A 27,640-nucleotide genomic window follows, 5' to 3' on the forward strand; every position below is an offset into this window, starting at 1 on the left:
TTTCCCTACTTGTTTTTATTTAGTCGGGCCTTCATTCCCTTCCCATCCCTTCCTGTCAGGGTGTGTGTGGGGGTTTATATTTTCCCCTTTTAAGTTAAAATTTCTGAGTCTGGGACTGTGTGAGTTGGGTGTGTGTGTGTACTCACTATGTCCAAGGAACAGAGGGTCTCAGGCTTCAAGAAGTGTGACTCGTGCTGTCAGAAGATGTCTCTGACAGACGGTCACACTTCTTGTATCTACTGCCTGGGACCTCTCCACCTGCAGGACTCCTGTGCTATCTGTCACTCTTTCAGCCCGAGAGTCTTGCAGGAAAGGAGAAATAAATTAATCTTGAGAGGACTTCTTAAACCGGAGGGCGCTCCGGCCAAGTCTGTTTCGGGCAAGCCCTCTAAGACCTCCAAGGCCCAGGCTTCTGCTTCTAAGCCTCCGGCCTTGGCTCCAACTCCTTTGGAGTCGAGATCGGCTCCGGCTGGAGCCGATATTATTTTGACTAAATCTTTGGCACCGATGGCTACTGGTGCCAATACTTTAACTGCCACATTGGTGTCGGCTCCGACTGGCTCCGATCACCATGTGACTAAGGCTTCGGTATCGGCGCCGACCGGCTCCGATACCATTATTTCCTTGCCTGTATCGGCTCCGGCCGGAGCCGATACATCCTTGACCAGACTCAGAGCCAAGAAGTTGTCGGCTCCGTCTGGAACAGAGGGTTCTTCGGCTCCGATGGTTCCGTCGAGGAAGCGGTCCAGGTCTCCCTCTTTGGAGCCGATACTATCGGCTCCGGCCTCTCCTCTTCTTTCAGAGAGGAGCCATCTGAGCCGATCATCTAGGTCTTCCAGGCTCTCAGACCATGATTTAGAGAGAGTGGTAAGCAGATTGTTAAAATCACAGGCATTAGCCCAAATGCTTCATAGTCTGTCTCAACAGACGACTATTAGTCCACACCCTCTTCAAGTTCCTCCTTTTACTCTCCTCCAGAGCTCGGAGCCGGAGTCTATGGAATAGTTACTGCTATGGCTGCGGGGCAGATACCTCCCCTTTCTGCTCCTTCAGCTTCTACTCTTATCTCCTCCTCGAGACCTTCCTTGGAGGGATCCAGTGGTCGGGCTTCCCTGGTCTGCTCCGAGGGGGTGAGTGGCATCGGACCCTTGTCCGACCCTGCTCTTCCCCTCGGGGCTTTGGCCTTGGTGAGCTCGGCCCCGACATCTGCCTCGGAGCCTTCCCTTTCAGTGGGCCCGGGAGTCCCTGTTTCTTCGGAGCGGGGTCTCTCGGATCTCCCTGGGAGCGGAGCCTTCGAGGTGATGAGGAGTGTGCTGGCCCCTGGGCTCAGTCAGCAGTCTATCCCCTTAGCTCCTCCCTCTACGCTGCCTGTAGATGTCTCTTCCCACTCTCTTGCTCCCGGACCGAGAGATCCACCGCTTCAGGTTTCCCCACTGGGAAGAACCCCCTCTTCCGAGGATTCTCCTGATCCTTCAGGAGATCCTCCGCGTAAGTGGACCTGTAAGAGGAAGCACCTAGACTCCCCTGAGTCTACTACTTCAGATACTGACTTAGATGAGTCGGAGGGGTCCCCAAGATCCCCCTCTAAGGATGTCTCTTTTTCAGACATCCTAGAACTCCTAAAACAGAGGGGAAACTGGCCCTCCATCAATCCCTCCGAGGATGAGTCGGTATACCTAGAGGCATTCGGATCTCGACCCTCCACCTCCTGGGTGTCTCCGCCTTTCGACCCCCTCATGGAGGTGATAGCTCGGAAGGCGTGGGCATCTCCTGATTCCGTGGAACCAGTTGCCAGGAGGCCTTCTAAATTTATTACAGCCCCTTCCGAGAAACAATTTCTTACAAAAGGTGTCCCTGTTGATGCCATGGTGGTGGCGGCCACCACCAAGAAGGAACTTGCAGATCCTTCCGTACCAGTCCATCCTCCTAACAAGGATTCTAGGACCATGGACAGGTATGGTAAGCGGATGTTTTCCTCAGCGACTTTTGCCATGCGTTCGCTGAATTATTTATGTCACTTCACCAGACTTCAAAGGGACATCCTTAAAGAATTAGGTGAAGTAGTACAGGATCCTACAGCTGCAGGGGCTCAGGACAAGATTGTTTCTCAGCTAGGAATCCTTAACTCCATAGCCAACTTCTCCATGTGGCTGATTTCGTATACAGCAGATGGAGCGAGTAGAGCTGCAGGGACAGGAGTGGCTCTTAGACGTCAGTCCTGGATGCGGCTCTGTAATCTTGCAGATCCTTTTAAGGCGTCCTTCACAAACTCTCCCTTCGATGGATCAACATTGTTTGGTCCTCAGGTGAAGGATATGTTGACCAGGTGTGAGCAAGACGGCAAGACTCTTAGGCCTTACCCTAAAGGACAGAAGGGCAGAAAGATGTGGTTCCGTAAATCTCATGGAGTCACGCCGGACACACGTGGTCAGTTTACCCCTAGGGGCAGAGGGGGTAATAATAGATGCCGCCCTAGGGGCAGAGGGGGTCCGCAAAACCAGGGAAGCAGAGAGCCTCCCTCTGACAAGCCCTTCCAGCATCCCTGAGGTGTTGCCCGACTGTCCATCCTTGGAGGCAGTCGGGGGAAGATTATCGCTGTACCCAGAAGCCTGGCTTTCCCTTTCACAAGACAAATGGGTACAGTCGATCATATCCGAGGGTTACAAGATTCCTTTCGAGGAAAGTCCCTTCACTCACAAAAATTCCCTTCCAGATGTTCCACCCGGTCTAAGGGAAATCACAAAATTAGAAGTATCAAAGCTTCTACACAAAAGGGCCATTCAGCCAGTTCCAACAGACCATTCAGAGCCCGGAATCTACTCAAGGTTTTTTTTGGTTCCCAAAAAGACGGGAGATTGGAGACCAATATTGGACCTCAGCAGACTCAACAAGTCTGTGAAAGACAAGATTTCGGATGGTCACACTTCAATCGATTTTGCCCTTCTTGGGCAAAGACAACTGGATGTGCTCAATAGATCTTCAGGATGTATACTATCACATAAAAATCCACAGACGCTCCAGAAGGTTTCTCCGCTTTCGACTGGGGTCCAGTCATTTTCAATTCAGAGCCCTGCCCTTTGGTCTCACTACAGCCCCCAGAGTGTTCACCAAATGCATTGCGGTGGTCACGGCTCACCTGAGACGTCAAGGATTCCAGGTGTTTCCGTATCTCGATGACTGGCTCCTCTCAGCCACCACCAGGCATCAACTTCTCCGAGCCAGGGATTACACCCTAAATCTCTGCATTCAATTAGGAATTTCGATCAACTACGAAAAATCCTCCTTATTGCCCTGCCAGTCTATTACTTTTATAGGCGCAAATTTAGACACTGTTCGGATGTTCGCAAACCTCACAAGCCAGAGAATCCTAGATATCCAAAACCATGTGCGGATCATCCTTGCCAGCAAAAAAGTGCAAGCCAGACTGGTCCTAAAAGTATTGGGCCTCATGGCAGCTGCCATTACTCTTCTTCCTTTGGCCTGCTTTTACATGCGTCTCCTTCAATGGATGTTGTTCACACAATGGTCCTACCAACAACTTCCCATGCGTCACCAAATTCTGGTGACACAAACTTGCAAAAACCATCTATCCTGGTGGATTTCTTCTCCCCAGGTTCATCAGGGCAGACCCTTTGTTTCCCCGGCCCCGGTAGCCACAGTCACTACGGACGCCTCCCTGATCAGGTGGGGGGGTCATTATCAGGGCAGGATGGTTCATGGGACATGGCAACCATTCGAATACCACCTGCACATAAATGTCCTAGAGATGAGAGCAGTGCTTTTAACGTTGCAAGCCCTCAACGACTTTCTTCCCTTGAACAATTGCAGTTCACACGGACAACATGTCCGTAGTGTGGTACATCAACAAGCAGGGCGGAACCAAGTCCTACCCCTTGTGTCGAGAGGCTCTCAGACTTTGGCAATGGGCGATCTCCTCTCATCGGTTTCTGGTAGCAACGCATATCCCTGGGAAAACCAACATTTTAGCGGACAGATTGAGCAGAGCTATACTCATGCCTCATGAGTGGTCTCTCAAACAATCTATAGTGGAGGAGATTTTTCAGAAGTGGGGCCGCCCATGTTGCGATCTTTTTGCTACTCCCCAAAACAGCAAATGCCCAGCCTTCTTCTCCTCTCTCTTCCGGGCCATCCCCCCAGAGACGTTCTTACCCAAGATTGGCCCCAGGGACTTCTTTATGCCTTTCCTCCCTTTCCATTGATACCACAGGTACTCCAGAAAGCTACCGTTTTGAGAGCCAAAATGATTCTCATTGCCCCGTATTGGCCTTGACAAATTTGGTTTCCGTTCCTCCATTGTCACCTTTTAGTGCAGCCGTGGCATCTGGACCCAGTGCCAGATCTTCTGATCCACCAATCGGGTCAGCTGCATCGGTCCATTCCTTCTCTCAACCTCACAGCTTGGTTGCTCCACTTCCTTCCTTAGCCAGGCTTCCTATGATCTCTAACCCTGTTAGAGATATCATAGTGGCTTCCCTTAAATCCTCTACTAGAAGGATTTACACTAGCAAGTGGAAATGCTTCTCCCTTTGGGCGAAATCAAGGAGCATAGATCCCTTTACTGCCCCTGTTCATGCAGTTTTGGATTTTCTAGCGGAAATCTTTCACTCGGGTTCTTCATCTTCCACGGTCAAAGTTCAGTTGGCTGCGATCTCGAACTTTCATGTCGGATTTGCAGATCAGAACATTATGTCCCACAAGCTTTGTAGAGCTTTTCTGAAAGGAGTTTTTCTCCTCAAACCTCCTGTCAGGAGTCCTCCTCCTCAATGGGACCTAAATCTAGTGCTGACATCCTTAATTCTTCCTCCCTTTGAGCCAGCTGCTTCATGCTCACTAAAGTTCCTTTCGTGGAAGACACTCTTCCTCGTCGCTATTACCTCGGCTAGGAGAGTGTCAGAACTTCATGCCCTCTCTGTTCGTCCCCCATATTTGGTCTTCCACAAGGACAGAGTATCCTTGAGAACTAATCCATCCTTTTTGCCCAAGGTTGCTTCAAAAACAAATTTAAACCAATCTATTGATCTCCCTGTATTTTTTCCTAATTACTCCAACAGATCGGAACAAAAATTACATTATCTTGATGTTCACCGCCAACTAAGATATTATTTGGACAGAACAAAACAATTCAGAAAGTCTGATCAGCTCTTTCTTTCTTATGCTGAAAATAAGAAAGGTCTCCCTGTTTCCAAAGTGACCTTGTCTAGATGGCTATCTTCCACCATTTCCGAAATTTATCAACCTAGGGGCAAACAGCTGTGCTCAAAACCAAAGGCACATTCCACTAGAGGCTTAGCCACTTCTACAGCCTTTCAGGCTAGGCTACCCTTAGATACTATTTGTGCAGCAGCCACTTGGGCCACTCCTCATACCTTTGTTTCTCATTATAAATTGGATTTGGCCTCCAGGGATAAGAGCCAGTTTTGGTTCCACGGTTCTCAAGAGTCTGTTCCATTGAGCCACCCAGGATAGAGGTGCTAGGGACGCGGTCCCATCCAGCAAGAATGAAGGCGAGATTGACAACTTAACATTTAGAAGTTATGTACCTACCATAACGTTCCATGTTAGTTGTCTTCTCTCGCCTTCTTTCTTGTGACCCTCCCTCCTGCCCCCTTGCCTGGACAGACCTTGATCTCCCTTGGCTCTGGAAGATTTTGTTTCTTTGGGCACCAGTTAGTTCTAGTTTTAGTTATCTGGTTTCCCCTTACAGCCTTTTTAGGCTTATTGCTCTTCTTTCCTTAGTGGAAAGTTTTTATGCTAGGTAGTTTTCCCTCTAGGTACCAAATGAGATCTGGGTATTTACCGCCTTGCATCATGGGATATGGGGCTGCCTTGAGCTGGTAAAAGTGACTCTCGAGCTTAGCAAGTGCCGAGTCGGAGCCGAGGATCGGCTCCGAACCCATCCAGCAAGAAAGAAGGCGAGAGTAGACAACTAACATGGAACGTTATGGTAGGTACATAACTTCTAATTAACTGGAACTCAAGCAACCAGAAAAAAAAAATCAAAGAAATACAGTAGAGTTTTCATGTGTTCCACTTTCTGCCCCCACCACAGAAACATACCTTACATTTTTAGAGTTTGAGTTTTAAAAAGGAAGATAGGAATACGTTCCCTCTCTCCCCAACCTAAGAACAATTCAAACCAAACAAATAGTATTAGGTACAGTATTAGTCAGGGCTATTTTTTAATAGTAACTCTGAAGCAACCAGAAACTGCAGTTATCTGGCATCTATCAATCCCCATGGGTGCCAGTTAACTGAGAGTTTACTGTACCAGAGAATGGTGCTAAAAGATTAAGTAGAAGTTTTGACTATGATAAGAAGCAGCAGAGGTGTTTATATGATGGTATGATAGTTGTAAGTCTGTTTGGGGAGGGTTAGGGAATAATAGACAGAAGTGTAATTTGTGTGTGAGAAATATAGAGTAACAGTGATAGATGGGAATTGGTGGTAGGCTAAGGTCAAGTAATAGAGTCATTGGTTGCAGCCAGGTATTAACTGTGGTTTTAGTGATTATTTTCAGTGAAGGTGTTTAAGATGCATGTCATTTGGATTAGAATTTTTGGCATTCAGTTTTATTCTTTGTCCCAGCCCAGGAAAGAAAGCTTCTGTCCTGTTAGTATTGTCTGAGTTGGTTTCCAGTAGATGTAATATCAGTACTCTCTCTGATGTCCTTGTGTACATCTTCTCCATAAATCACAATTTGGCATTTTTTTTCTGTGAAAGCTTTACATGTAACAATACATGCAGTGAGTTAAACATGACAGTTGTGCAGATATGCATGTTTCCTGAACTAGCCAAGATAGGACCATGTCTATCAAATTGTAATGCATTAAACTTGGAGGAATGGATAATATTGGCGCAGAGAATCATTAATTTCTTTTAAACATTTTAGCTTATTTTAACATGCCTTAATAGCCACTATGAACTCAGTATTCCAAAATGTTCAGTACCTTGTGTAACATAAACACAAGATAAAATGTGGAAAGTATATGAATTTTTTTTTGCTTCTAGTGATTTGTGCACCATGGAAGGTTTTTGCAACATTTGTGACCGTGTGCAGTTGGTTAGTTACTGCCTTTGGAGCCTATGCATATTGCTGTGACATATTACATCTTTAGTCTAAGTACATTTAGAGTCGGGTACTCCCCACTGTAGCAATTGTAGGCAAACATCCTTTAGAAGTGGTGCTTCACTGTAGCAATTGTAGGCAAACATCCTTTAGAAGTGGTGCTTCACTGTGACTGTGAATCCTGGGAGAGGTTCGGAGGAGATGATCTGCACAACTCCACATATGTGGTCCAACAGAGAAGGAAGATCAGAAGCTGGTTGGTCTTTCTGAAGAGGAACTTGAGGTTGACGAATGAGGATGAGCATGATGTCATGTTGTAGCCTAGAGCAGAGGGTTAAAGAAGCTAAAGATTGCTTATCAATTTTATCCTGTCATCTTGGGTTTGATTTCCTCAGCCTTCATTTGCCTGTGATATAACATAGTGCAGGCCACTTAGACGGTGCTTCTGGGAAACCCCAGAGAGAGTCACATGACTTCTTGGTTATTTGTGTTAAAACGTAAATACATAAATAGAAAAAAAGTGGAGCTCTATTTAGGTGGGGGGGGGGGGGTGATAGACTCTGGTGGAGAACACTGTCCACAGTGAATTAACTAAATAAAAAAAATTCCTGGAATAAAAGTAAGGACTTTTATTGGAATATCAAAACTTGACATTTTAGCAAACTGTATCTTCTAAGCGGTAGACCAAGATTTCATTTATCTCATTTTATAACACTTAATTAACCAGTTAAAACTGTGCACAATTTTTAAATTTATAAAAAAGTACATAGAAACTATATAGGATAATCATATCAAATGCTACCAACTAACACTGGTTTTCAAACTTTTGGAATGAAAATGTCCTGTCTCATAATAGTTAAAAGAAAATATTCCTTTATGTATATTAAAGGAGTGAATAAGGATGAACTAAGACCTTTACCATTTTGGGTTGGCAGGTTTCATTGCATAATTTGTGAGTTTTTTTCTTGTGTTAGGAGTGTAATCTTTTATGTGGCACATTTACCTTAAATTCTGAAATATATGAAGAGCAGTAGGGAAACTAAGTGATTACTGATTCTTCCCCCTCTGTCTTTTTATTCTTTATTTCTGGTTACCATTAGCTCTGTTTGGCAATAGATAGATTTCTCACCCCCCCCCAACTGGAAACTGAACTATGTTGGACACCTGATGGCCAAAATCTGGACAGGATTCGGGGTGTTTTTGTTTGCTAATTAACACCAAGGGCAGGAGCATAAGGCAAACAGATGAAGACAAGTTACGCATTGCCAGATCCATAGTGCCTGTTTCTACTCTCAAAACTCCACTGCTGCACTACTTTGCCTGTGCCTGATGGCATTTCACAGTAGGCATAAACACCCCCCCCCCCCCACACACACACAAACACGCACATTGGATGAGCTTATCTGTATATGTTTACTCCCACTTCTCTCCCATACTGCCACCATTCTGGCCAACTCTTCAAATGGCCAAGACCTTCATGAACCTAGGTAGCTATGATGACAGATGAGGCTGTACCCTGTATGCCATTGAACTAATGCACTGTTTATAAATGTGTTCAGTGAATGCAGTCTTGGCTTTAGTAAGTTGCCAGTATCATTTTAAATCTCCATGTGGCATGCTGTGCTACATAAGGATTGATCTGGCATTAAAAGTATATAATGTCTTGCCTTGCATTTCTAAAACATGTGGTGTATGACTAGTAAGAATTTATAGGAAATGCCACATGATAACATTTGTACAGATTCTTACAATTATCTTTTTCTTTTCAGGAAGCTCCACTCCAGTGCTAGCTGTTGTGGCTAACAATAATAACAGTTCAGAAGAGCGTTGCAGGACGTTTGTTGAGGAGCAAGAGGGCCTCAGTTCTAAATTCAATAACTACATCAAGGCAAGTTTAAAGTGCAGTCAAATGCATTCTTTAACACCAGAGTAAGACCATCTTATACCAAATATGTTGTAATATTTAATTATTCCTTGTACCTTATTTTCTGCTTTAATGTACTGGTCTTGCAGATCTTGCTAAGAAGTAAGTTGAGCCTAAGGGAACAAAGGATAATTAGAAGTCTGCATGCAAAGACTCATCAGCATGTTTATACCTCTTCTTCTAATAAAAATGTCTGCTTTTTACATAAAAGTAGTGATCTCTGCCATAAGGATAGTATATTAAATCAATTAAATACATCCCGAATCAGCAGATAAGACTGGTTAACATAACAAACGAGAACGTGTCAAAGGAAAAATGTAACCAGTCGACACAGCCCTAAATATAAAAAACTTTAATAAAACTCTCAGAATTAAAACAACATAAAACAGATAAGCACTTTCACGACCTAACTAGTCGCTTCAGATCAATAATGCACAAAAACAAACACACTCAGTAAAGTTACCACTTAAGACCATGTGATCTTAATAGAGATCTTAAAGGCACATATTCATTAAGTCCTGTCCCTTTATCACTGTGCAACTCCAGGATCCACTTTGTTTCAATACAGTTGGTTCTAAAACATTAAACCTAAAAACATAATCACTACCAGCAGCAAGAATATGTTTAGATAGAGCATTTTTAGTGTCATGCCTTTTCACACTGGACATATGTTCACTTATGCAACCCTTCAACTTTCTATTTGGTTTCCCAACATAGAAACTGACACACAGCACAAACCCATACATATACCAAATTAATACTTTTGTAGGTAGCAAAATACTTCAACTTATAAATCTTATGCGTGTCAGGATGTTTAAACTCACTACTATTAACATACTGACACATATTACAATCCTCACATGGATGAGTACCCACACTACCACACATATTTGTCTTAGTAGTTGGTTTATAACAAAGTAGTCTCTTCAAAGACCTATTATTCCTCAAACAAAATTTGGGTACTTTCCTAAAAATACTCGTATCTGTCATCACACATAAGAACTTTTCAGTGCTTCAGTACAATATCATACAATATCGCATGAGTGTTATTTGGAAAGGTAATACTCATTCTTAAGGTACTTACATTCTCGCTACTAGGATTTTCCACTTTAAAATCATTACCTGAAAAATAAGCCCAGCCAACATTCTGAGAGGTCACCTCTTCACGTGCTGCCATAATCTCACTCCTACTATATCCCCTGTTAACAAGTCTATCCGTGTGATCATCAAATGATTGTTTCATATTTTCATCTCTAACATTCAACCTGGCACTCCTAAAAAATCATCCTTTAACCACATTCTTGAAAATGTTGGGGATGCATACTTTGTGAAGTGTGCTCAACTTCTGACACTGCTTCCTATATAGTTGTGTATCCACGCCTGTCTGGGTTGTCACCACCCATACATCTAGAAATTCTATAGTTTCTGCTGAGAAATTCAAAGTAAAACATAAAAAAGCAGCTGTCTGTTGCAAATTAATAAAATCATGCAAAAGAATTACCATGCCTGTCCAAACCAAAAAAAATCATCAACAAAATGCAGATATTGCTAAAAGAAATTGCTCCTGTCAATCACATACAGGAGCTCCCAGTATGCAAGAACAACATTCGCATAGCTATTGACACATGTAGTGCCTATAGACACTCCCATTTTCTGAACATATTTGTTGTCAAACACAAAACTTTATAATCTCAAGTAAAGTACAAATCAGATGATCAGACTTCCTTGTCAGTAAAAGCCTTACAAATTCAATCCCAGTATTATTTGCTATCGCTGTAAACAGTGATACAGCATCTAATGTCACAAACAAGAAAGTGTCGGTAATGTTAGTCAACGACCATTCATATAAAGAAGACAAAAAATGTCCCATGTCTTTCAAAACTATCAGTCTTGTTCAATGTCGGATGTAGCTGCTTCTCTACATAAATCAACAAGGGCTCTGTGGCTCAACCACGTCCAGAAACATTTGGTCGCAACAGAGCCTGTACCAACCATTTATGGATCTTCGGAATGCTGTATATTATTGGGACCAATGAGGACTTAACAATAAAATACCCAATACTAAGTCTTTGGTCATAGATCCTTCATTAATAAATTAAATAGAACAGTATGTATACTCTGTACCATTTTATCAATAGATGCCTTTGAACAAATATTGTAAGTCAACCCATCAAATAACATTTGATGCATACCTGCACAATACGCCGCAGTATCCATGACAACTATGATGCCTCCTTTATTTGTGGGTCTGATATAGATATTCTCCATAGACATCAAATCCAAAAGGACTCTATACTGAGAATCAGTTAAATTACAGAAGTCTTTTCTATGCTTACTTGCTAAAAAACGTTGTATATCATGTTCACATAGTTTAAGGAAGGTGTCAAATAATGGAGTATTAGCAGGTATAAACTGACTCGGTTTTCTAAAATCAAAGCCTTGGTTAACTGAACCATTTCCAAATAAAAACTGTGGCGATATATTCCCCACAAAGAGTCTAAGCAGCTAATACATTGCATGAATTAGAAGCTCTTGAGGGAACAAACAAGAGCCCTTTATTCAACACATCTTTCTGCACATTGGTCAAAACGAAGGAAGAGATGTTCACAACTAGGTCTTTGCTATCTTTCTCCGTACCACAGGGCCTAGTTCCAGTTGGCCAGTTATCAGAGTCCTCTTCCAGTTCTGCCTGCCTCTGCTTTGCGAGTGGTCTGTCTGGTTTTTTGCAGTTAATGGCTTTGGTAAGAACAGTTGTAAAAAGGTACCTGACATAGGCTCACCACCTACCCAGGTTTCTGCAACAACAGGGTCAAGTGCACAACCCTCTCTCCCATCAGATACATTAATAGAAGTTAAAGGCTAATCTCGCAAAGATAACTGCACACATTGGATACTAGCTATATCGTGCTTCTCGTTGATAACTAGTACCCAAAACAGATTTGTTGCCAGTCACAGAAGCATTAACACAAGAGTTCATGGATTTAGATAGTCTGTCATCCATGCTCACAGAACCTAACCACTTGTGTAATATTACTGACACTTTCTTGTTCGTAACGTTAGATGTTGTATCACTGTTTCTAGTGATACCAAATGATACTGGGATCGAGTTTGTAAGTTTTTTTTGACAAGAAACTCTGATTATACAGCCGAGTATGTTCATGTAATTTGTACTTGAGAATATTTTGGATTATAATGTATTTGTGTTTGACAACAAATATGTTCAGAAAGTGGGAATGGCTATGGGCCCTACATGTGCCAATAGCTATTTGAATGTTGTTCTTGCATATAGGGAGCTCCTGTTTGTGTTTGATAGGAGCAATTTCTTTACGCAGTATGTTTCATATTGTGTGCATTTTGTTATATTTTTTGGTTTGGACAGGCACGGTCACTCTTTGCATGATTTTATTAATTATTTGCAACAGACAACTGCTTTTTTATGTTTTACTTTGAATTTCTCAACAGAAAGTATAGAGTTCCTAGATGTACAGGTGGTGAACCCAGACAAGCTTGGATACACAACTATATAGGAAACCATGTCAGAAGCAGAGCACACTTCACAAAGTATGTATTCCCCATGCGTTTTCAAGAATGTGGTTAAAAGGACTATTTTTTTTATTTTTTTTTTTTTAGGAGTGCCAGGTTGAATGTTAGAGATGAAAATATGAAACGGTCATTTGATCTCACGGATAGACTTCTTAACAGGGGATATGGTATACGTGAGATTATTGCAGCACATGTAAAAGGTGACCACCTCTCAGAGGGATGGCAGGGCATGGCCTTATTTTTCAGGTAATAATTTTAAGTGGAAAACCCTAGTAGTGGGAATGTGAGTACCTTAAGAATGAGTATTGCCTTTTCATACAACACTCATCCGATATGTGATATTGTATGAAAGCACTTTAAAGTTTTTATGTGTGATGAGAGATATAGGAGTATTTTGGGGGAAGCGCCCAAATTTTCTTTTAGGAATAATAGGTCTTTGAAGAGACTACTTTGTTATAAACCAACTACTAAGATAACAAATGTGTGGTAGCGTGGGTGCTCATCCATGTTGGGATTGTAATATGTACTAGTGTGTTAATAGCAGTAGTGAGTTTATACATCCTGACACACGAGGTTTATAAGTTGAAGTATTTTATTACCTGCAAAAGTAGTAATTTGGTATATGTATCTGGGTTCCCTATTACATCCTCGAAGAAGCACTTACCCGAATTCGTAAATGCCGACACATCTCCATTGAACCGTGTAAACATCGATCGTCCTGAAGTGCGAAATCTGAAATGTCGAATCGTCATGGTTGGCCCTTCCGTGGTATAGCTCTTTAAGTAAGTGTGCGATAGTTAAAGACCTTAGGGTTAGGGTGCAGGTTAAGGTAAGTGCATAGATGGTGGTATATGCAAGATGTAGTATAGGGTTAGTAGTAGGGTTTAGTTTAGGGTTAGAAGTAGGATTTTGGTTAGTGTATGTATGTGTTTATTTAGTTTGTTTGGGTAAGTAGTATGTAGCGGGCGGTGGGGTGGGACAAGTATGATGGTTCGAGCTTTTTAATTTCATGGTTTAAGGTGTTCGGTGTATTCTCGGTTCGCAGAATGTGTCAGCGTTTTTGTATTCGGTTATTAGGGCTTTCGAGCTTGCAATATAGACCCATGTATCTGTTTGTGCTGTGTGTCATAGTTTCTATGTTGGGAAAACAGAATGTTGAGGGATCACATACGTGAACATTTGTACAGTGTGAACAGGTATGATACTAAAAATTCTCTATCTAAACAAATTTTTGCTGCTGGTAGTTATGTTTTTAGGTTTAGTGTTTTAGAACATTAGTGTGACTATCAGAGGAGGAGATGTAAACCTAAGACCAAATGTATTGAAATGAAGTGGATCCTGCAGCTGGAGTAATAAAGGGAGAGGACTTAATGAATATGTTCCTTTAAGGTTGCTATTAAGGTCATATGGTCTTGAGGGGTTCACTTCTAAATTTCGAAATACTGAATTTCAGTATTTCGAAATTAGAAACCCGAACGTTCACAAACCCGGCGGCTCATAATCACGCATGCCACAATTTTGAATTGTCAAAATATCGAAAAACACATTCTGGCATCTGTTTTTCACATTTTACACCCTCCACCATTTGCAAAACACCCATGAAGCATAGAATCGCTTTAAACCCGCGTACACACACCACCTCACACGATACACAACACACATCTCATAACCAGTACAAATGCACAGCTTATAACTGCAGTAAACGTGCTATTGCAAGCAGGTATTCCTCTGTAATGTACGACTCACGATTGGCCAGGATGTGTTCAAACTGTTGTTGACGTACCATAAGTCTACGTCGTGTAGGTGTAGGCGGACTATCAGCACTTAGCTGGCTTCTATGTTCATCCACCCTATCCTGTTCTCTGGCCAATGTATGCATAAGCAGTCCTAAATCAGTTGCCTTTGCCCCCAACAAACACTTCAGTCTCCGGTGCCACGCTTCCACAGAGTTTTGCGTGCGTGGCAAACACAAGGTATTCAAGTCAAACACATTCCAAAAACTAATGGGGAATAGAGGCAGAAACCTAGCAACACAGGCAGACCTAGTGGTAAATCTTCTATTCCTCCCCAACACATAGCAGTCCCCAAAGTATTTTACAAGTTCCTGACCCTCTGTCGGAAACCTGCTCTTAAGTTCACTAAACGCCCTTACCACGTCATCCTCTGGAAGGAATGCCAGGGCTATCAAACACTTCACACTCAGCTGGAACCGCAGGTTACTGTTGTAAAGTTTAGTCAGTCCCAGCTGCTGGACTTTCCGCCATATATTACGGCTAAAATGGAAAAGGCACCCCTTCGATTTCACCCCATTAAAGTTCATTGCTATGCTCCTTTTGGCAGCTATCTCAGTCGCACAGTACATACCTGAGATCTATTTGGAAGCCATACTGCTCTAACAACTGGAAAATAGCATCCCACATGGCATTGTACGCCCGCAACGACTTCTTAGTCATGAGACAGTACAATAGCGGGACGGACTTACTGTACCCGCCACAGCGTAACAGACCGTGAATGCTATACAACTGCCTACATATCTCCCCCTTGTAGAAGAATGTCCCGTCCATCAACCAAATAGTTGCATTACTAAGGTCATTCAAGTTATTGACTGTGGTGAACACCAACACAACATTTTCTCCACTAACATCACTGCTACGCTTATATATGAAGCTGCCTGCTTTGAGTGCATACTCCTCCACATTTACATCTTGTAACGTGACACATCTATTATGGATAAGTCTGGTGCCCTTCCATCTTACCCTCCCCACTTGTTGCAGCAAAGCCCTTCTGTTTGGGAGATGAGGTACTACATCTAGGGAAGTGCTTGCTAGCACATCCTCAACAAGTAAACAAGGTGTATCCCGTGAAATGCGTGCTCTCTCTTTTAAACATGCACACATACTGTACCTCTCAGCCTCTGTTGGGTCCCCTGCATGCATGTGTGCTGTACTTTTTTACACTTCTTCCCCGTCTGCAACGGCGGTAGTTATTACCCTCCCCTTGCACTTCATAGCTCTCTTCCACTTACAGCACCAATAATTCCTCTGCGGCGCTGTCTTTTCAAGGTGGTAAACGTACCCTTCTATTATAAGGACATCCTTTCCCTTGTGTGATTTCACCCTGGTATATGTTTCACCCACATTCCCTGGTGGAGTTATGGTGTTGGACGCCATGATATTGTCGGTACAACGTACAGCTACTTAACGGTACAGGAAGCCTATATCCTTATTGGCAAGTATTCTGAGTGTTCGGGATTGTGATATCGCGATTTTGAACTGTCGGGTTTGTGAACGTTCGGGTTTCTAATTTCGAAATACTGAAATTCGGTATTTCAGTATTTCGAAATTTAGTAGTGAACCCGGTCTTGAGCAGTAACTTTGAACTGGGCTATTGTCTTTTTTTTTTTGTTTTGTTTTTTTGGGGTTTGTGTGTGTGTGTGTGTGTGTGTGTGTGTGTGTGTGTGTGTGTGTGTGTGTGTGTGTGTGTGTGTGTGTGTGTGTGTGTGTGTGTGTGTGTGTGTGTCTGTGTGTGTGTGTGTGTGTATTATTGGTCTGAAGAAGTAACTAGTTACATTGCGAAAGTGCTTATCTGTTTTATTTGTTTTAATTCTGAGAGTTTTATTAAAGCATTTTATATTTACTCCTGTGTCTACTGGTTACATTTTTCCTCTGACACATTCTTATAGTTTATTAAATGCAGACAGGGCTGTGTGCCACAATCATGTATATTATTTAACATGCGACAGTTAAACGTCCTCATCCACACCCATAAAGTCCTCCTGTGTAAAGAAGTTAATTGTAAGAACTGTTTTGGAAGCCAGGTGTTGTGTGTATTTGGGGGAAGTTATGTCAGTCCTGCTGCCTTGTTTTTCAAACACATATTTGAGCATCATTGCAAAAGGACATGCACGAAGACGTCTGACAAGGACATCAATATTCTTACAGATTGATGTATTTGTGTGTTGAGGCTGGGTGAAGAATGGTTCACTTAAATGAAAATGCTTTTGTAAATGGAGTCTTAACTTCAAACATCAAAGTATTAAAATAGAAATGTTTGTGAAAAGTAAATACATTTTAATGTGTCTAGAAGACCCTGAAGGAACTTTTATACTAGACTATAAATTTTTGATTTGCCACTACACCCTTCTGTTCTTTATTTACCAGAATAGTCCGACTGGGTGATAGCCCATTTTCAGTAGAGGCCTGGGGAGAAAATCTCCATAAAAATACAATAATATTTACAAAGAACAATACTTGGAGAGTGTATAATTTTAGAGAATCTATCGATGCCAAAAAATTAACAAGAACAAAATTTAGAAGGTTTTATAGAGAAACCCAATGCAAAAAAGACTATACGAAAAGAGATTTACAATAGACTGAAATTAAAGAGAATATACAGAATTATACAGAGATGTGTTTCAGAGACTGGAGATATAAAGAGTAGAGTCAGAGAAAAGATGTAAAAGCTATATAGATTAGATCAACATGCAAATGATAAAACAACTGAATGTATGAACTACAAACACAAGTTAAGTCTACTGTATGTGATATAGAGGATTAATAAAAAAGGGACACAGTCTAGAAGGGAAAAGAGTAGACAAAGAAGTAGAATAAATAGGAAAGGGGGACAAGCTATAGGGAATAAAAAGAGGAGGACGATTGGTAAAAGAAGAGTTAGAGGTAATAGTAAAATAAAAAGGAATAGAAGGGAGAGAGAGATACAATAGGAATTCAGGGTATGCAAAGGGAGAAAAAGTAAAAAGGAAGTTGAGGTAATAGGCAAAGTCTGGAAGACACAAAAAGAGTTGGAAGAAGTTGTCAGCCAGCACTAGAACATGAACAGATCCAGTTGCTGCCTTGGGTAATCTTTCAGCATTTTGTTTTTGAAATGAGAAGTGTTGGGTGTAGTTAAAATTGTCTCAGGGATAGAATTCCATTTTTTGGCAATATAGTTTGAGTAAAGGGCATCACCAGCTCTATTGAGGGATTTACTGACATGAAGGAGAGATTTGGGGGAGGATTGGAGGTTCTTGTTGTTATAGGGTTAAAGCATGAGACAAAGGGCAGGAATTTTATCAGATTGGTATACGAGTTGATGTGCAATTGAGAGCTGAGTGTATATTAGTTGATGGGGGTAATTCAAGCCAATTCAGTTGCTGTAAGGCAGAACAGTGATGTGTTTGGTGTGAAGAGTTTGTAGCAAATCTAACAATTTTTATTCTAACAGGTCTCCAGTTTTTTTAGACTTGTCTTTTAGGTTTGTAAAGATGGGAGATGCGTATATGAGTAAAGACAGAAGATGAGTTCTCTCTGTCTTATCTTGTGGTATTTGTAAGTAAGGCTTAATTCTTTAAAGAGAACCTAGTCTAATATGAGTTTTTTGATGTCTGTGCTAGGTGATCACATTTTAGGTTATTATAAATAATGACACCAAATAATGTTGTTTATGATACAGCTGGTCTTAATGTATTGTTGGATGAGTAAATCTGGAAAGTGGAGCAGGGATCATGAGATTTAGTGGGGTGAAATAGCATAAATTTGATTTTAGAAGGATTAAGTATAAGATGAGATTTAGACAGCCAAAATTCAACGGATAGGAAGGATTCCTGAGTAGAGCAGACAAGTTGTTTGAGGTAAGGAGCAGAACTTATTAAAGTTGAATCATCTGCATATTGGACTATAGAGGCTAAGGGGGTTGAAAACTGAAGTTGATTAGTAAATATACTGAAAAGGAGGGGACCAAGGATAGAACCTTGTTGGAACACCAAGGGTGACAGGTAACAATGGAGAGTTCCCATTGCCATTTGATGGCTTGCTGACAGCCATATAGGTAGCCATAAAACCAGGCTAGTGGTGATAGTTTATAATTGAAGCATAGTAAAAGAAAAATTAAGCCATGTGTCCACCATAAAGAAAATAGCAAACCATAGCAATTTAACTCCCGGCTAAATTAAATTATTTAAATACTAGACAGTTAACAAAGCAGATGTAACTAATTACATTAAAGAATCTGAGCACAACACAGCCTAAAGAACTATATGAACAATAAGCAAGTCGAAGCATAATAGAGAATGCACAAAACAGTTTATGGTAGATATGTCGCCATTGAGTTTTCGTGTTTATTTCACTTTCTCTGACTGAAGTAGCTGAAAATTAGTAACCACAGACCTTTAATTCAGTCTTAACACACCACCAGGAGTCTTCCACAGAAGATGTATTTCTTCATTTCTTTTAACGCTTCTCATTGGATTATAACTACATCACTTTTCCATTTTATTCCTGCCAAAGACACTTAATTCATTAAAAAATACACACACACATTTTTCACCACATTATGCAAACATTTATTGTGATCTTTATTCAAGGTCATTCCTATTTCATTTCAGCATCTGTTTAGATAAACCATAATTTCCCTCAGCCATATTTTGTTCTTAGTACCTGTGTCAGAATTACTGGTATCACCATCTCCTTTTGTATTACATATCTAGCATCTTTCATTTTATAAGCTACTTTACTCACTATCTCATTCATCACCAATGCAAACAATATTTCATTTGTTGAATATCCTTGTCTTATACCACACTTAAGACATATTTTTTTACTCCGCCATCCATTCACTAATACCTTCACTCTATTCTGATATTCTGGCTTGCACACACTCCTAATTGTTACTTGTTCCGTACTTCTTTATATCATCCCACAAAGCAGTATCAAATGCCCTGCTCGTGTCACAATCCATGCGTTTAACATCCTCCCTTTAACTTCTAACATCACCCACAATTTCACTCACAAGCAATTCTGACATCCCTTTCCTTTTAATACCATATGTCCTTTCTTCCATAATATCCCTCTTACTTTCTTCCACTATCCTCTGTATTAGTCCCATAAAAATGTTATAAGTATTGTACAATGACTGGCCATTAATATTCAAAAATATGCAAGCTGATTGGACAGCCCAAAGAGCTTATTGTAAATTGAGCATACACCAGTAGAAGAAAGTCTGGTCGCTAAAGTACCATTGAGTGCCCAGACTTTTTGTTCTATTGTTGTTTGGTAGACAGGCATTAATGTGAAGCAAAGAAAGTTTTAAACTGAAATGCATGTCATTATGACTTCATTCCTCATAAAATTTTAGATTTTCCAACAAATCATTGAGGAACAAAGTCACTAAATAACTGCATGTATTTCAGACTTGCTTTCCCTTCACACAACAGACACATTCTCCCAGATTTCTAAATTTATAAGAGCAAAATTAACAATTGGCTCCCCTACTTTATTTATGCTTTGTCCACATTTTTTGAAACAAAAGCTCGAGAGGTACAAACGAGAGCAAAGAAAATACAAGGAAAATCAAGTGCGTTCTGCAAAACTAAAGAAATATACCTGATTTTCCTTAATTTTACCCACTCTCTCATACCTCTAAACTGTCCAGAGGGTTTTTTCCTTAAAAAAAAAAAAAAAAGATAGCAAAGAGATCATCCTTTCTCCATTGCTTGCTTTTTGCGTCACTGATGTACTGTGTAAGCTTACTGTGTAAGCGTGGGAACGGAAGTCCCATATACGTACACAGTATATCTTCAAAGGGAAGATTCCCAAAAAGAAGTGGAAGAGCACCATGGCACCATTGTACAATGACATTATTTAATAAAAGTAAGTAACTTTTTTCTTAATGTCATTGTATAATAGGGTGTGGCCAATGCTGATTTACCCACCAGGGCTTCGCTGTCATGACATAACCACACCAACCATGGGTGAGTCCAGCATTACAAATACACAGCTGTGGGTTATTGCTATATTATTTAACATGATGGTCCTTTTCATCTTTCTTCCTTAAAAATTTTAAAACCCCACTACATAGCTCTTTATAAACTAAACCTTCATTCAACCATTCACTCACTACACTTGCAAAATGCTTTACTAGTACATTAATTTATTGTACATTTCATACCCTATGCCATCTGAGCTTGATAGTGGAAAATAAACATTTTCTTTAAGTACTTCATCCAATTCACCAATAGTAAATTATTTTTCAAATTCTTCCTTAACTCTTTCTGTTAATTTACTTTCCATTCTATCTCATTTTCTGTCCTTGTATTATACATATTTCCACATGCTGTACTACAGTTTTCATAATTTGCTCGTGCACCTTTTACCTCTCCTTTTGGATTTTTATTTCTCTCATACTGATTTCCTCTTTTACTGTTTTACCCAAATATGCAGATAACTCCTAAACAGCAATGCCTTAATTTGGTCTCAATTTCTTTTATATAGTTTTTTCCATATCATAATATTGTCTTGTATTTTTCTCTAAATTCTGTACATTTCTGTAAATTTTCCCGTACTTAACTTTCTCTTCCTTTCTTGCATCAGTCATCTTGAAACTGAGAAAAAAATATACTTTTTATACTTCTTAAATTCATTCCACCACTCGTGCTAGTTTTTATAGATGTTTTTTATGGTTATATGATCCTTCCATAACTGCAGGTCTTCCCACTCTGCAGTTTTACCCCATAATTTTTCCTTTGTTTTATTCCCGTTCCTATTTTAATTTACACCCTGTCTTCCATTACCTCCATCCATACCTAAATGGTTTGAAAAGCCCATCACAATTGTATCACTATCTGCTAACTCTAAGCCTTCTGATAATACAAATTATATAGTAATAGCTCATCACTATTCAAAAACAAGCACACTGATTTTATAGTCCAACCAGCATACCCATAGTAAATCGAGCATATACCAATTGAACAAAAGTCCAGCTGCGCTGCTGAGCTACTATTGAGCAGCCAGACTTTGTATTGGCATATGCTGAGGAACAGGGCAAAATATGAGAAAAATCAGGTGCATTCTGTAAAAATAAAAGAAACAGAAACATACCTGGTTTTCCTTGAATTTGTGCACTCTCTGTACTAAAATCTCAGCAGTCATGCCTCTCAACTGTCCGGATTTTGGTATAATGTCCAGCTTTTCTCCTTATAGTTTTGATCTTTTTCTCATAAAAAATTTAGTTTTCTAGCCAGTCACTGAGGATTGAAGTCATTAAATAATGACAGACATCTGAGGTTTAGGCTTCATATCCTTCAGAAAATGCACACGATCACAAAACCTCTTATTTTGACAGCTTTCTAAGTTTGTAAGAGCAATTTTTAAAATCTCTCCCTATTTTTGGACATTTGTTCCCCCATTATGTTGGGCTCTGTCCAGGTTTCTTGCATTAAGAGGTTATAATAGCATTAAGGGGAAAATGTAATAGAGATTCTCTTTTCTCCGTTGCTTCTCTTGAACAGTACTAATGTACTGTACAAGCATGTGAAAGAAAGTCCCATACGCTTGCGCAGTACTTCAGTAAACAGTAAAAAATGTGGAGGAACACTACAGCGCCATTATACAAAGACATTATTTAAAAAAGGTAAGCAGTTTGTTTCTTAAGTAATAATATTGCATAATAGCAGTAACCCCCTCCTGGATGCTGGTATCATAGGATTTACCCACTGTTAGCTTCATTTCATCCCTTGGGCTTTGCATTTGTGATCAAATAACATCAATTATGGGTGGATCCTGCTTATACTCACACCCAGTTGTGGGTAATTGCTAAAATAATCAATGTTGAACGTAAGTGCTCTTTCTTTAATTCCATTGACTTTTGTTCCACCCAGTTAATTTACCATATTTTATCTCTTCTATATTTTTTTAACATCTTTTCCGTAAATCACAGTCAAGTCCCCTGTAATTATAATTTTCATGTTAACCACCATGTAGTATAATAATTGATAAAGCAGGTCCTCTTTCCTTGTGAGTTATATATGCATACAATGCTGTAATTCTATAAATATGTTTTCTCTACTTCACAGCCACAACAGTTAACCTTCCCATCCTTACCTATGTTATATCTAGTATTTCACTTTTTTAAACAATACAGCCACTTCGGAAAAACTTTTACTTCCCAAGTTCCATACTCCATCCTGCCGTTTTTCTGTTTTGCAGTCTTTCTTCACTTGTCAGGACTCTCACATACTCTAGCATAATAACATCCACATCACATTTAGCACAGCATTCCAGTGTCTCTGTCGTCCTCACAGTGTTAATAATACTGTTCATATTTACTGAAAGTACTTTGAAATTGTTACTTTTCCTTCTTTATAGGTTTAGGGGAAACATTTAATTTTGGATTTTCTTATTTTTACTCTTTCCCTTATTGAATATTTTTTCTTGGGTTTATGTACAAACAACCCATGTTCCTCAGAGTCAGATTTTGACTGGTTATAACTTCAAAAAACAGTATCAATTCCTTCTTCTGACTTCGTCCTGTATGCAAAGTAATCTCTTTTCTCTTCCATATTTTTTCTTTTTGTGCAGTTACTTCTTTACCTAGTTCGCCCTTTCCCTTGGCTGCATGTTGTCCTTCCTCATGTATGTTTTTCCTGTCTCCCCAGACTGGTTATGATCATTAATTAAATGAGAAACTTCCCCACAAAAGGAACATGGTTTAGGCTGGACAGCCTCTCTTAATGTCCCTGTACAACAAGACACAACAATAACACTTGGCAAGTGTTTCACCATGTTCTTCACATTTCAAAACAGCTTCCAAGCTCCTCTTTCCATTCCATAAGTTTCTCTCATTTCTAACTTTCACAGTGTTGTCAACAATTTCACACAAACCCTGCATTAATTTTTATCATCATCATCCAGTTCAATATTTCTAAACTGCAAAGTTACATTTTTAATGTTTACATCACTACCAGAAAACAAATAGTCCTTCCATCCATGCATGTCTTTTTTGTTACACAGTTCCAGAAATTTCATCATCAGTCCCTCAGATTCTAATGTCAAGTCACATTTGTGTCTATTATTATATGTATTATATCTATAAAAGACCAAATTTCTTGAGCTTTAAATCCTAGGACAGTTACCAAATTGTCCTTGCATATAATGTGCATTATATTGTCATTTTTGTTCTTACTCTTACAGTTGGTCTTCTCTCCTTTTTAAAGAAAGTTTTACTTGTGGTTGTTTTGGCCTGCAGTCGCTACTGCACAAGTTTTTAAATTCTGCATTCTTTGCTGTGACCAGACTTCTTAGTTTGTTGTTGCTCTCCTCCTTTACTTTGTCACTACTGCATAAGTTTTAACTGTTGCATTCTCTGCTGCTCCATCATCTAGTTCCATATCCACGCAATTTTCCATATCCATGCAACTTTTTCAGAAGTGCTGACGATGGTAATCTGCTATCTTACTCCATGAAGCAGCAGAACTGCCACCTGAATCCTTCTCAACTATTTTCAATAAAATATTTTCTGCAACTCCTCCTGAAACTGCTTCTGCTGTTTTACATCACTGCAGTGGATTTGCTTCATTTTCCATTGAGACAATGCTCATTTGTATCATCCACTACACAGGAATCATTATATGCATTCAGATGCTCCATATCGAACAAATGTTCCTTGCATTTTTCCTTTTATGTCCTCCATGCTGATGCTTTTGTTAGGCCTCTTCCTTGCTGCTGTAGGAGACCTCGGGTACCATCTAGCAGCTCGAAACAGTAGGGTTTTTGTTGATATATACATTATATATTTACTTATTTACAAAACTCCATACATTATAAACTTCAATTTAAGCATCCCCCACTCTTTTATCCACAACCAAAACATTATTTTTTCCAGAATCTTTGTTGAAGTCCATTTTCCATTGTATTTAATTTCATTTAGTCTCTCATTCCATACAGTCCATGAAACAAAATATTACTGTGTCCATTTTCTTCCTTCCTGTTTTGGTGCACCATAATAACCAAATTCTGTTGTGTCTGTATTTATTTGTTCATATTTTAACACATTTTTCACCCTATTATGTTTGCATATTTCTTTCCACAAATTACCTCTTTCACATTTCAAAAACACATGCTCAGTAGTCTCAAACTCTCCACATGTATTACATATTCTAGCTTGCTTTTTCTTGTATGGCATAATTGTCTTAACAGGAAATTTCCTAATAGACAATCTCCATAAAAAAAAAATCAGTACATTCTTTAATCTTTTTATAGTTATTGTATCTCATCATTATGTTTTTCTTATTTATTTCTAAATCTTTCCATGGATCAATGCAATAAAGTGCTTTCATAATATTTAAGTACCATTCCTTTCTATTTTTTTCACATATATTCTCTATTTTCCTTAACACAATTTTGTTTTGGTACTCTTTCATTTCTTCTTTCACAATGCTTTTATGTTTTTTAACTTCCATTCCTTCCCACAGTTCTTTATATTTATAATATAGTATCATTTTTATCAAGTTTTTATTTTCATTCATAATTCCGTCTAATACCTTGTATAAAATTAAAAGATGCTGCATGTACTATTGTGTTTATTAAACCCAAGCCTCCTTGCTTTTCTTTCATATATAGAATCCCTGTGTTGACTGGTTTCAGTCTAGAGCCCCATATAAAAGAAAATATAATCATTAGTTCCTTTTCATACTTAATAGGAATCGTACAGATATTAGCAACATAAGAAAGTTTTCCTATTACCGTGGTGTTCAACAAGTGTGCTTTTTTTATAGGAAAATCTATATGATTTTGAAAAAATAGTCCTATTCTTTACTTCTTTGAGTACTGTATCCTATTGTTTCTGTCGGTATTCATTCCTTCCAAATATTATTCTTAATACATCTATATTTTTTCATTAAACTCAATACCTCCTATAACTTCAAAACCAAATCCTTTACTTTTCTCTTTATTCGTACTTAAAACCATTTTTTAATTTATATTTAATGTTTCATTTACTTCTTCCATCCATACTTTATTTTTAACAATTAGTACAATATCTTCCGCATAATTATACATTATTGGCAATTGTACTTCCTTCATCATTTTGTATCCACAGCTACTTGACATTTTATTAATTTCCTTTACTACTAGATTCATAACTAATGAGAAAATTACATTAATAGCTGGGCAGCCCTGCTTTATTCCACATTCTATTTTTATTTCTTCCCTAATCCAGCCATTTGCATTTAGTTTCACATAGTTTCTTTCATAAACTGATTTTATTACTTGTAATATATTTTTGCTTGCATTATATGCTTGCAAAATTCCCCATAGTGCTTAATATTGGATATTATCTTAGGCTTTACTTATAAGCCTATCGTAACCATCACTTCTACATTTTTATTTATATCATCAATTATTTCTCTTATTATCCATAATAACTCTTAACTTCCTTTTCTTCCAAATACATTTTGGTCATGTATTCTATCCATTTTTTGTGACCTCTTTATTAGTCTCATGAAAATGTTATAATCCATGTTATTCAATTTTATAGGTCTCCAGATTTTATCTACTCTTTCTTCCCTTTTTTAAATGTAAATTTTATAAATTTTGTACATATCTTTCTCTTTAGTTTCTAACCATTCATTCATAACTTCTATAAAATTATTTTTTGCCACTCCGTTTCTTTATACATACTGTATTCAATTCTGTCCAGTCCTGTTGCAGTGTTCATGTTAGTATCTTTTAGAATTTCCAATACATATTCTTTAATAATTTTGTATATTCCTTTTTGCTGTGTTATTTGTTTACCTTCCTTATTCTTCAATTCTCTTATTATTTTTCTTCCTTTTATTATTTTACTCAAATATGGTGCTGCTACTTATTTTTTTCCTTGTAAACAAGTTAATTTTAATTTGATTCATTTTATATATTTCTTTTTCATAAAAGTAGTTTTTCTTCTCTAACAAGTCTCTAAATGTTTCTTGACATAATATATTCTTTTTCATTAATTCTTGTTATTCCTTTTCCTATCCTTATATATTCTTCATTTCCTGTACTTTAACCCATATTACCACATGATCTGCAAACCCAGCATACTTAGTTTAAAGCTAAAGAAAAAGGAATCATCAGATATTAAAAAAATAATCAATTTCTGTCCTAATTTCATGCCTTTTGTAGGTGCAGTGGTTATTCTGCCATACACTTAACTTTCCACTTCTCATAATTATTTAACCATCTTAACATCACAATTGCTCTTATTTTTTCTTAAATTACAATTAAAATCAACCACCACTATAATATCCATATTTATATAAACATATTCAATAATATTTTTAAACATCACTGGTCTCTCTCTTTTGTTGCATATGCATATAAATCTATAATTCTATACACATACTGTTTTTCATCTCAAGTCTATTACCATAATTCATCCTAGTTCCACCACGGTTACATCTAATATTTTAATATTTTCTTGACAATAATATACATGTGCCCAAGCACATTTCTTTCCCTATGTTCCAAACTACCTCACCATTCCAAAGTTTCAGTTTGTGTTCTTTCTTCCTGTGTTAATAATCTGATTGCTTCTAAAACTATAATGTGTGCATCAGCTGCAGCACACCATTGTAATATACCTATTCTCTTAAGATTTTTCATACTGTTCACATTTAAAGCTAATATGTTCAGCTTTTAAGAACAGTTTGTATAATAAAATGTTTATCCCTTTCCTTTCTTATTTCCTCTAAGCATTATATTTTTAAATGTTCTTTTCCTTTCTTTATCTCTTTTTTCCTATTGAATTAATTTTATTTCTTACTGTATGCCAGTCAGCCTCTTCATCTGTTTCTTTTTCCTTGTTACTTTCAACTTCATGTACTCTTTATTAGTCACATCTTTTTGTACATTTTCTTGTATAAACACATTCTTCTGTCTTTCTCCTGTATAACTTCATTTTCAATTAATTTCACTTTCTAGCCATGAATGGCAAGTATTCCACATTTTCTGCATTATGCCCTGTTTTATCACATAAATAGCATCTTTTGTATCATATTCATTGATTAAATGATCATTCTTTTCACAAAAATAAGTCTTTGGTTGACCCCTGTATTTCTCAAAACCACTACTACCATGAACATTAATAATACTGGGTACATGCATAATATTATTTTCCATTTTCAGTATACTCATCTCCCAGTCCACAGTTCTCTTTCATCATATATTTTTGTAGTGTCCATTACTTCTTTACATATAGTTAACAAGTGTTTTTTCAGTTCCTTTGCCTCAACTTCAGTTCTAAACTGGATCATTCTTTTTTGTCTGTCTGTAAAA

General features: G+C 38.7%; 1 protein-coding gene across 1 annotated transcript in view; it reads left to right on the top strand.

The window, feature by feature from the left end:
* Nucleotides 1–27,640, top strand: part of LRCH1 (leucine rich repeats and calponin homology domain containing 1) — a gene marked incomplete in the record, with an annotated part of 1,693,846 nt that overhangs the window by 1,292,481 nt on the left and 373,725 nt on the right. The window contains 2 exon segments of the mRNA XM_044072038.1: nucleotides 8,857–9,016; nucleotides 12,642–12,747. Coding sequence (XP_043927973.1) covers nucleotides 8,857–9,016; nucleotides 12,642–12,747 — 266 coding nt within the window.

Source organism: Protopterus annectens, chromosome 5.part0 (assembly GCF_019279795.1).
Source record: "Protopterus annectens isolate FY-2018-M chromosome 5.part0, PAN1.0, whole genome shotgun sequence".
Taxonomy (NCBI): Eukaryota; Metazoa; Chordata; order Ceratodontiformes; family Protopteridae; genus Protopterus; species Protopterus annectens.